The sequence below is a fragment of the Poecilia mexicana genome, unplaced genomic scaffold (genome assembly GCF_051168715.1).
Source record: "Poecilia mexicana isolate PSO_F unplaced genomic scaffold, ASM5116871v1 scaffold_23, whole genome shotgun sequence".
Lineage (NCBI taxonomy): Eukaryota > Metazoa > Chordata > Actinopteri > Cyprinodontiformes > Poeciliidae > Poecilia > Poecilia mexicana.
The window spans coordinates 379,997-391,666 of record NW_028263392.1 but is presented as its reverse complement, the minus strand read 5'-3'; the positions used below and the strand labels follow the sequence as shown (position 1 = coordinate 391,666).

The window sequence follows — 11,670 nt, the reverse complement described above, 5'->3', positions numbered from 1 at the left end:
TGCCTTCATCTGTTGTTATGTATTCTGTCATTATTGCCTTTTTATTATTATTATGAAGAAGGCTGTTACTTTGCTGAGTGTAATGTGTACATAGAGTTGAATCTTTATTTTAAAACTCTTTATCTTTGCTGGGGAGTTAATTGGCAGACTGGGAGGATCACGTTTATGGAACCAGTTACTAGAAAAGGAAGTTTTGGTAATATCCCCAAAAGAACACATTAAGCTGACCGTTTCCTTTTTTGAAAACAAAGGAACTCAATTACAACTTTCACACTGTAAGAGAAAACCCCAAAAGGTTTAGTTTTTATGTTCATTGTCTGGAGAATTCAGAACACGGAAACACCTAACCCGTTTACCAAAACTCTTCTCAGCCTACAATTAACACAAACGTGTTTGGTCATATTTTACCTGGTAACACCAGGATATAAAATTCCTGATTGGTTAAGGTCACACAGTGGGCGGGATTTGATGTGTATTCAACCCGAGGCTGAAGCACTTTCTGTTTATTGATCAGAGGACGGAGAAAGAGCCGGTTCTGTTCTAACCTTCAGCGACCTGAAGAAGAAGAAAGTGAAGTAAAATGAAGCTGCTACTGTGTCTCGCAGCTCTGGTTGCTGTTTTCTGCGCAGTGAGCTGCAAAAATTGTAAGTAGCAAAATCTTCTGTTTAATTCTGCCAGGATAGAATAAAACAGTATGATACTTTTCATCACACTGAAGAATATCAGAAACATTTTCTATTTACAGGATGGACCTTCTGCTGCTGTCAACAGTTTCGTGTTCTGTTCAGTAACAGCGTTTTAGGCGACACCATTGGTGTCTTTTTTTGTTAATGTAATCTTGATGAGGCCTCGATAGAGACGCAGTTTAAATTGACATTATTTATATATAGTTAATATATATGTACAGAATATGTTTTTCTTTTAGTTAATTCTCCCGAAAAGCTTCAATGTTGGCGGGAATTGAAGTCAAGGACAAATATGAAGCATAAAATAATTATAGAAAAAGCTTGACCTGAGTTTAGTTTCGATTTTCTCACGTTACAGACTGCTGAATAGCTTCCCCTACTGGCGACAGTGTGAAGTAATTTTCAAATGGTCTTTCTTTTCGACCGTTGCTTCTCTGCGACAAATTATTGATCTTCTGTGAACACGTGAAGGTTTAATGTTTGAACTGTCATAGAAAATCTGGTTTGATGTTTAAGCGAAATAAAAGTCAAGCTTTTGAGGATCTGTGGTTGTATTGAGAGCTTATTTTATATGTTAGCAGCCTGACGAAGCTTTTTCATTACCTCAAAGTCTAAACTGAGACACTGAGAAGGAATTATTTGCAGAAGTAATGTGAATAACTACCATTATCCTGTAAAATGACAACCATTTTTTGCCCTGTTGCCTCTAGCTCCACCCAAGGTTCTGATCTACAGCCGTAACCCTGGAGAGTACGGGAAGGAGAACACTCTGATCTGCCATGTGAGCAACTTCCACCCCCCTGACATCACCATCGACCTCCTGTGTGATGGCAACCTGCTCCCCAACCCTGTGCAGACCGACCTGGCCTTCAAACAGGACTGGCACTTCCACCTGACCAAAAGCGCCGCCTTCACTCCAGAATCTGGCAAAACATGCATCTGCAAAGTCAATCATGCGGGAACATCCAAACAATACACTTGGGGTGAGTTGGTAATTTAAAATCATTCTGGAATAGATATTGTTTTGAATCAGAACCAAAGTCCAGGAATTCCCCTCAGTCTGCTTTCGATTTCCCTCACTGCAACATGCCTGGTCACATGACTGCAGCCAACAGAAACCTGCTGGGAGAACAATGGTTTCATAAAAACAATCATTTAAACCTGGGGAAATGTGCACACATATTGTTATATCTAATTTATTAAACCTCTATGATAAAAGTATGACCATTAGTGATGGGGCTTATGGCTCTTCAGGATCAGTTAACTGCAAAGAGCTGTTCAAAGTATCCATTTTTGAAAATGTTAATTTTTAATTAACAAACAATCTTATTCATAATATAGTTTTATTTTAATTGCTTTTTAGGGTAAAGTTTACAAAAAAGACGAATCATCTGTAATAAGTAAATAACCAAAAAAAATTCTTACAGAATATATTTTATGTTTTCATAAAACATAAAATTTCAAAATATACTTGTTAAATACCCATGTAGCTTTTTAAATCAATGTTGTGTGTATTCATAATGTTTCGGTGCTTTTTGTAATATTGAAACAAAATTTAAAAAAATGTAACAAAGTCGAAGGAAAAGTTGACTACAGATGCTGTGGCCGAAAACACAAATCCTCTTCTGGACTATTAAATATAAGAATTAATGTGACTGTTATTATCAAAGCCTGTCAGTGTAGCCGCTAGCCTGCACAGCCACCATGACACGACAATAACTCAGACGGTTAACTGCGCAGTGCTAATAAACAAGGACTTTCCTTTGTTTTATTTATTTGCTGGTTAAATAAATATATTTTTTTACATTAAATATTATAATAAGAGCTGCTGCAGTGTGTACAGAGCATTGTTAGCAAGTTAAGTTATGAAAAAAACAAAAAAAACAAAGAACAGCTCTCAGTCAGACCTGAGTAATGCCGTACTTAGCAAAGAGCCGTTAAAAGAGTTGGATTGTTTGTGGCTATCACATCACTGATGACCATACCTAAATGATATCTGCAGAACCTGGAGAGCAACGTTTTCGGCTTTTATTTTTTTCAACATTTGTTGCTGTTGTGCATACAATCACCATGTCATAAACCAAAAATGTTTTGCTGAAAAGTATTGTCCCCAGTAGAGCATTCTGGGAATGTGTTTTTTTTTCTGGACATCAGCCTGGACTCTCAGAAACTCCTCAGATGAGTAACAGTTGCTGTGTTGTGTTTTACAGAGCCCAACATGTAACTGCAGAAACCCAGACAGGTAAGTTTCCTCTTGTTCCTGTTGACAGAACCGATGATCCACAGTAAAATCGTCAGATAGATAAAGTTCATTACTAGGTTATTATTACATTATCACCAACGTTTTCCAGACTGAAAAATTCTGTTTATTCATATTGGATATTTGTAATTTTGGTAAAATCCTCTTCCAACATGTTTTGACTAACTTCAAGGTCAGAGTCAGCTTGATTACTTTTCAAAACTTTTCTTATGCATTTTCAAATAGATTTTAAAAAAAAAAAGCTTCTGAAATTGAAACCTGGAGAACTAAATTCTGCAGCATGTGTCCTAGTGAGAACACCGTTTTAAAAACATTGAAGCTGAAACTCTTTGTGAAAACAACATAGAAGTAGATCAGAAAGAGTTTTTATCTTGACTGCACTTGGGCTCCTCAGCAGCAGGATCATCTCTTATTAATGCTGTCATGTTTCTTTTCAGAATGTTCCCTGCTGCAGAATCATCTGTTCACCATCCCATCAATCAGCAGCATCAGTTTTCTTCAGTTTGCCTCTGACTGTCTATTGAATAATAGTTGGGTAGAAAGGTGGTGGGTCATTTTCAGTCTTGTTTTTGTTAATACAAACAGGTCTTCAGCTTATACACCATGTCATAATTTAAGAGTGCTGTTTTTGATTTCTTGCTTTTCATCCTGTAAATGATTGTATCCATGTTTGATATGTAAACTCTGTAAGTGAAACTTTTTGTTTCATAATTGGCCACATTTTCTGAGAGGTTTTTCTATTTTTCTTATTGATTTATGGCTTAAAGTGATTGTCAACATCCTGTACTAAATAAAAGCCTCTTAGTAATACTTCTTTTCTGTCATTAATTAAGAAACATTACAATAGTTACAACATTGTAGCTAACTATAAAACAAAGTACCCGTAAACTGTTGCTTTATTTGATCCCAAAGGGAAAATATGTCATAACTCAGAGCTCTTAGTTAAGCTCTGAAGATAGTTAGCCAAATATCTTCAGAGAATTCTGTCAGTGTGAATTTATTCATACAGTACTTTAAAAACAAATGTTAACCCATTTAATCCCAAATTTTTTCCTGCAAAATAAGTGCATACATTTCAATCCTTGGACCTCCCTAACACATGATATTTATGAATTATTACATTTTATGTTGGATATGTTAGTGAAAATACAGGTTTTATACTCGCAATAATTGTTGCCGGTGGGAAACAGCATAGTCTAAGTTACACAAATCTGGCCAATCTATACCTATAAAAAATATTAAAAATCATGACATGCATAGCCTATTATAACAAGGAATGGTTACAAGAGTGTTCAGAAATATTTTAGAAACATAAAAATTCATCCAGCAGATGTCATTGTCTCAATGTGCTGAGTGACCTTTGACCTCATTTAGTCATTTCATCATTGAGGCAAAATCAGGTAAAACTGTTAGTATGAACAAATCTGCATCTGAGAGGACATTGTTCCTGTTCCACCTTGCAGTACACCTTGGCTCCTAAACAGAGTCAAGGTTTTGGCTCTGTTGTGATGCCACTACAAGTCGTGGCATCACGACTTGTAGTGGCATCATCTTGTAGTTGTTTTTCAATGCATAGGCCACATTTTGTGGAAAGGATCGCCTTTTGGGGGGATGAAATGGGGAGGGTTTCAACTGTGGGATGTAGAAGACATCATTTCGAGGTTCCTTCAGGTCTAGATCTAAAACATCTGATATCTTTAAGCAAAGCAGAATAAACAGCAAAGCTATCGACACGTATGTACTGCTGTCTATGTATTCTGCTAGCGGCAACAATTGTTGCCATGCTTATATTTGCTCTTCTTATGATCAAAAGATGAATGAAGGGATACAATTTTCTTTACATATCAGTAGAAGACACTTGAAAGAACATGTGTTCAAAATATTTTATTTATATTTGTTTATTTAAATATTTTACTGACTTCCTCTTGTACAGGTTTGTGGCTGACATTTACCTCCAGCGTCACAGGCAGGAAGTAAAGAGGTCTGGCCATGTGACCTTCCACACTAGGTGCATGAAATTGATATTGCTTAGAAAAGACAATCTATTATTTTATTTAATAACTTCAATTAGTTGCTAAAAGTCTGGTGGAAAGGAAACAGTTATGAAAAGGTTTCATATTTTAATTGTATTTCATAAACTGTGAATGTGTCTCAGGATGCGTCTCAGAATCATCATTTTTTAAGGTTTTATTGGATCTAGTGGCCTTGATCTGAGAGTTGTCAGACAGGAAAGTGGGTAGAGAGAGAGGGGTCAGAAGTCATCAGGCCAGGACTCAAACCTGTGATGTTGAGGTTGAGGACTAGTCCTCCATGTGTTGTGCGTTACTGCTGTGCCACTGCAGCGCCCAGACATGAAGTCACATATTAAAGTCTAGTTTATTTCAGTAACTCATTTCAAGAGACAAAACACATTATACAGACTAATATATCTGTAGCATTTATTTTTTTGTTCAATTTGATGATTGTGCCTTACAGTTGATGAAAAGCTTGTTGGAAAATGAGAATAAGAAGTGTTGTGTTACGTTATATTGTGTCATAACACAACACAACATATCACACACTGGTGACCTGACAGTTTCCTCTAACAGGCCGTCAAACTCGTTTTCATTTTAGGCCAAATCAAAATCATGAATGTCCTCAAAAGGCCGGTTATGGCAGAACATATTAATAAAACTGCTCATTAACAAATGGTTCAAATATTATAGAAGTCTCTGCATTTGAAATTTAAATAATATTGAACAAATTTTTTACATTGATGTAATAATATTTAAGCACATAACTGTCATGTTTATAGTTCTTTCTCATATGGCCCTTTAGCCCATCCAAGCTTATTACAGGTCATAGCGCCCAGGTCTCCCGGGGTCCGGCACCAAAACGTTTTCATTCATGATAAATAAAAATTTCTCATTGCAGTTTTTTCAGTGTGTGAATCTCTCCAGGATGAATTAAAAACTCCTTTGCGCTGCACGTTGTTGTGATCTGCGTTTCTCTGTGTAGTTATTTTGAGATTTTCTGCATTTAGTCCTGTTTCCCTGTGAGTCTCTGTCCTGTCCTCCCTGTTGATTGATCCCAGCTGTGTCTAGTTTCCTGATTACCCTCCCTGTGTATTTAGTCCCACCTGTTGTCTTTGTCTGTTGTCGGATCCTCGTCGTGTGTACGACATTCTTTGTCTGCATACCTTCAAAGTCGTACTGTCAAGTCCTGTGTTGGTATAGCTCTCGTTTTCAGTCTTTTCAGTTTCTACCGGTATTTAGCTGTGTGCTATCTTTCTGCCGTGCTGCCTGATCTGGACTGTTTTGAGCATCTTCATTAAATTCATCACTTTCTTCTACACCTGGGTCCTGCGTCTCTCCTCACCACCTCTCACTCACCGCACCTAACACAAGTGACATACAAATGAGTATCGGTGTAGGGTTCAGTGCTCAAGAATAATGCAACATGTCAGGGAAGAAGTCCAGTCAAAGTAACAAGTGGACAAAAATTGAAAATTGTCAATTTTTCCAGGCAGGGCCGTACAGAGACCACTAAAAGGGCACTCAAAAAAAAGGGCACATCTTACCGCTTTCTAGGACAGAATATTAACAAAGCCACACAGCTTTCAGAGTCTAATAAACAATGATAAATTACAAAATTGTGAAATATACAATCAAAGCTAAGGTAAATCTCTATACAGAGCATACAACCATGCATATGTAAAATATTTTATTAGTAATTTCTTTCTGCAGGTCTATTTTGTTATAGGAAAGTATTCCAATATTCAAACCTGCAATTTAGCAAGATATGTAAATCGTAAAGTGGTTTAGCTCTGATTATAATATTTTGTCTTTACAGAATTAAACTATTAAAAATATAAACAAGGGCACAATGCAACCTTTTAGTGGACTGTAATCTATAAAAAAAGAGCTGCCTGTTTGCTGCAGTGGAGATGAAGATGGTCCATTCAGAAAAGCAGAGCTGCATCAAACTTTAAGGTGGAACTGCAGAAAAAAAGAAAAAAACAAAAGCAAAAATTGAATTGTTAATGCATGTCACTATGGGAAAAGCCTACTGAGTTTTGCTTACAACTTTTTTAAACATCTAAATCACACATTTGTCTCATGAAGGGAATTTTTTTTTGCAAAACAAACTTATTTGTGCAAGTCAGAAATCTTTTCTTGAAATTCTAAGTTTTTGTTTGACTCAAAGTTTTCCTTGTGATTCTCACATGAAGTCATGGGCAAGACCCAAAATAGCAACAAAAGATTTCTGATGTGTGCAAATAAAAGTTTATGTTTGGCAAATAACTTTTAAAGTTCACAAGACAAAAATTAGTTATTTAATTAAAAAAAGTTTTCTAAACAAAACAATTTGTTTTTAAAAAAGAAATCATTACAATTCCAAAAGTTTTAATTACAGTTTTATTTTACTTAACTGAGGTTAGTTTATTTTTTCCCATTGAATAATTGGGGAAAAAATTTAACTACATACTCTGCGAACCAGACCCTAAACTTAAAGTCTGGGTTGAGTTTTTTCCCCTTCATTAATGAAATACATTATATCTATCATGGTAATTCAGGGTGAGTTATTTTTAATTCTAAATGAATCAGTGATTCTTGAGAATAGGGACAAAACAGGTCCTATGGATAAAGCACAAAATTTGAATAAAATATACACAAAATATAATTTTTTCAAATATCTGACTAAACTAACCTGGGTCATGTGAGCACAACAACATCATATAAATTGAGGTAGTTTGGCTTTTTCTCAACTCCATCAGAGTTTTTCTGACTCTTTCAGTGAAATTGTTGTCAAATCTCACTTAAATGTGCAGTTAATTCATTTTAATGTATTTTACATGAATTGTATTACTTCACATGTACCAAGTTTTTAATTTTACTCACTAGTTTGTCACCACCTTCAGTTCTGTGTCAACTCTGTCAGATGGCCTTTTTGTTGTTTTTGGTTTTAAATAATATTTATTTTGTTTCCTGAGAAACATTTGTCTGTAAAATGAGTAAAAATATCACTAATAGGGTCATTAAACATTATTTTTTATTTATTTTTGTCAGATGGTGATGACAACATTCTAGGTCAGGTCAATTAAAAATGTAATTTTTTAAAAAAATGTTGCAACTGGGAGCCTGTACCTTAGCATCTTTACATTTCCTAAACATTATTTGTCATATTTGCATACATAAGGTTGAGAAATAACAAAAAAAAAATTATGGGAAAATTAAAACCCACTTTGTCCCTATTCTCAAGAATCACTGGAATATCCTTGTTGGACTTTTATTTAAGTGCTATTCTCCTTCAAGATACATTTACTTAACGCCAGAATAAATGCAATGTACATTATGCAGCAAAAGAAATTAGAAGATCGGACATATATCCATTATGGAGATGATAAGTTTTGGACGGGCGATGTGCCTTGTACACAGGGAAGAAGCTTTTTATTTATCTAGCTTTGCTAGCAAAGTCGTTAGCTAGCAGCTAGCTAATAGCACAACAACAACAGCCTAATGTCTGTATGATAAAAATACTGAATCGATAGATAAGAACAGTTTTTCCTCACCTGGCTGTCTCCTCCCCTCAGTAGTTCTTCAGAGAAAAGCAGACGCAGAGGCCTGTCAGTGTCTGTTGTATTTCATTACCTCTCTGCTTAAACCGCTACTCCGTGCTGAAGCAGAAACGATACTACAATGTTTTCAGTCATCTGACAAGTAGCAAGTCTACTCCACTTTATTCACCAAAAACGTTTTATATATGTATATGGGGTCTCACTCCCAGAGGGAACAATAGCAGACATAGAGCACAGTTACAATTCCCAGGTGGGAATACCACAAGCAAATGGCAACCTCGATGAGGTCACAAGGAAAGGAGCCACAGCCAAATACCTCCAACGAATAAGGCAAGTCCTGAGAAGCCAGCTCAATGGCAAGAACAAGATCCGTGCAATAAACAGCTATGCCTTACCAGTAATCAGATACCCTGCCGGAATAATTAGCTGGCCAATGGAAGAGATAAAGGCCACGGATGTTAAGACTCGGAAGCTACTAACCATGCATGGAGGGTTCCACCCCAAATCCAGCACCCTGAGACTGTACACAAGCCATAAGGAAGGAGGCAGAGGACTAGTGAGTGTGAGAGCCACTGTCCAGGATGAAACATCCAAGATCCATAAATACATCAAGGACAAAGCCTCAACAGATGATGTGCTCAGCGAATGTCTCAGGCAATGGGGAACAGAAGACGAGGTGCTAGAGGTACCATCATGGAAGGACAAACCTCTACATGGGATGTACCACCGACAAATAACTCAAGTGGCTGATATCAGGAAATCCTACCAATGGCTGGAAAAAGCTGGACTCAAGGACAGCATAGAGGCCCTCATCCTGGCTGCACAGGAACAGGCCCTAAACACCAGAGCAATAGAGGCTCAGATCTACCACACCAGACAAGACCCAAGGTGTAGGTTGTGCAAGGAGGCCTCTGAGACAGTCCAGCACATAACAGCAGGGTGCAAGATGCTGGCAGGGAAAGCGTACATGGAACGACATAACCAAGTGGCGGGCATAGTGTACAGGAACATCTGTGCAGAATATGGACTGGAAGCCCCGAGATCAAAGTGGGAAACACCCCCAAAGGTGGTGGAGAATGACCGAGCTAAGATCCTGTGGGACTTCCAGATCCAGACAGACAAGATGGTAATGGCGAACCAACCGGACATTGTGGTGGTGGATAAAGAACAGAAGAAAGCCGTTGTGGTGGATGTAGCAATACCAAGTGACCACAACATCAGGAAAAAGGAGCATGAGAAACTGGAGAAATACCAGGGCCTCAGAGAGGAACTGGAGAAGGCCTGGAAGGTGAAGACCACAGTGGTGCCTGTGGTCATCGGGGCCCTTGGGACAGTCACCCTCAAACTGGAGCAGTGGCTCAAACAGATCCCAGGAACAATATCAGACATCTTAGTCCAGAAATGTGCAGTACTAGGCACAGCCAAGATACTGGAGGAACCCTCAAGCTCCCAGGCCTCTGGTAGAGGACCCGAGCTCAGAGGATGAAAGAGAGAGACCACCTGCGGAGGGTGAGAAGGGAATTTATTTTATATATAAATATATATATATATATATAAAATTCACCAAGAACTGTTATGTAATCTGGATCGTTCGCTATGCTGAGCTCCAGTTAGCCGCCTTATCTCACCAAAACAAAACAAAAAAAAAATCATTTTGGTATATGTTATTATGTGTCAGAAGAGGGCTTTGAAAAATAATAATACCAACAAAAAAAAAAAAAAAAGAAAAAAAAAAGAAATTGACCAAAAGGGCACTTTGGGGCAAGGAGCAAAAAGGGCAGGTGCTCAAGCACCCCCAGCCAGTGGGGCTGGGGGTGCCACGTGCCGGTTTCCAGGACTGTGTAGATGGAAAATCTGATTTGTCAAGCTCTGCCTCGGTAGTTTGTTAAGGAAGGATCATAGTAGAGCATGTGCTGCAGGGCACAGCTGGACGTCCCAGCAACTTCCTCCCACACTCAGAACAATAATTTAAAGACCAAATAGAGATATGATGGAATCTTCAGTACAAGATATATTTTATTACAAAGTACTCCATGATCTAATACAACCTACTTTTTTTCTTAAGTTTTCCACAAAAAAAAACAAACAACAAAAACAAAATCTGAATCAAATATAAATGAAATGAGAGAGTTGACCAAATGAAAAGGGGTCAGTTTAATGTGGGAAGAGGTGAAGCAGGATGAAGGAGCTTTAGCTTGCATAATCCATCTCCAAATGTCAGTTATGCATTTCCAATATGTCCACCAGATGGCACTCTCGTCCTGGCGCCTGATTCAGACCACTTCCATTCTGAAGGTGCTTGTTATGGGAGCGTGACTTTGAGTTTCAGATTGGGCTCTTCTTATTGAGCTCATTACCTGCTGCTGACCTGCTGGTTGATGGAGCAGAGGAGGTGGTGTGCTGTAATTGTGTGATTTGGCTGATTATTCCTGCAACTGTTCAGAAACGCTTTGCTTCAGACTTGGTGTTTCCATCTGAGGTCAGAATAAAATTATTTTTAACTCGTTCTGCAAAAAAACTAACTACCATACGACAGGAGAATGCACAACAGTAATTATTAAATGTTATTGTAAAAAGTTTATTGCATTGGTTGAAAGTCCATGTACTTACATTTTGAATTTTTTAAGCTTCATTTTCATGATTCTGGCTTGCAGTTAATGTAAACCTAATATTCATTTTGTCTGAAACTTACAATACTACATCAGACAAACAGGCAAAAATGTGTTAGCATAAATGTTTGCCTGCTTTGTTAATGGTTTATTTACCACAAAAAAGGAAACTAAACCTGTTCTAAAATGGTGGTGTGACAGTATTGGTATGAGAAAGCAGGCTATGTGAAGCAAGCCAAGGCAGTTGCATTTATAGATGTTTACAGTAAAAAGTAAATTATGTAAACCAAAGTGCAGAATGCTTTTACATCCAGCAATGACTGTAAATTCATGGTTTTCATTTCCCTTTTTTCAGCAAAGCATTAAAATTCATGGGCAGGTGTTTCTGTGCTTCATGTACACCGTTAGAATACCAGATGAAAAATATATTTAATGTTCACTTAATATAACTCCTCCTGCTGCGTGAAATGACTGGATCAAGCAACAACAGCATAATACTTCAGAATCCAGTAAAGATGTGATGGAATGAAATCATCCTCCAGCCTGTTCAGGATTATC

General features: G+C 37.5%; 2 protein-coding genes across 2 annotated transcripts; both read left to right on the top strand.

Moving 5' to 3' along the window:
* The first annotated feature begins 484 nt into the window (after positions 1-484).
* On the top strand, positions 485-3,756 carry b2m (beta-2-microglobulin). The gene is made up of 4 exons (XM_014974939.2): positions 485-644; positions 1,397-1,669; positions 2,897-2,928; positions 3,384-3,756. The coding sequence occupies exons 1-3, from the start codon at positions 581-583 to the stop codon at positions 2,908-2,910; spliced, it is 351 nt and encodes a 116-aa protein (XP_014830425.1). The 5' UTR covers positions 485-580; the 3' UTR covers positions 2,911-2,928; positions 3,384-3,756.
* Positions 3,757-8,790: 5,034 nt separating this feature from the next.
* LOC148152450 (uncharacterized) lies at positions 8,791-10,242 on the top strand. Its single transcript, XM_088003358.1, has one exon. It carries the CDS (start codon positions 8,937-8,939, stop codon positions 9,987-9,989), a length of 1,053 nt encoding a protein of 350 aa, XP_087859484.1. The 5' UTR covers positions 8,791-8,936; the 3' UTR covers positions 9,990-10,242.
* The last annotated feature ends 1,428 nt before the right edge of the window (positions 10,243-11,670 follow it).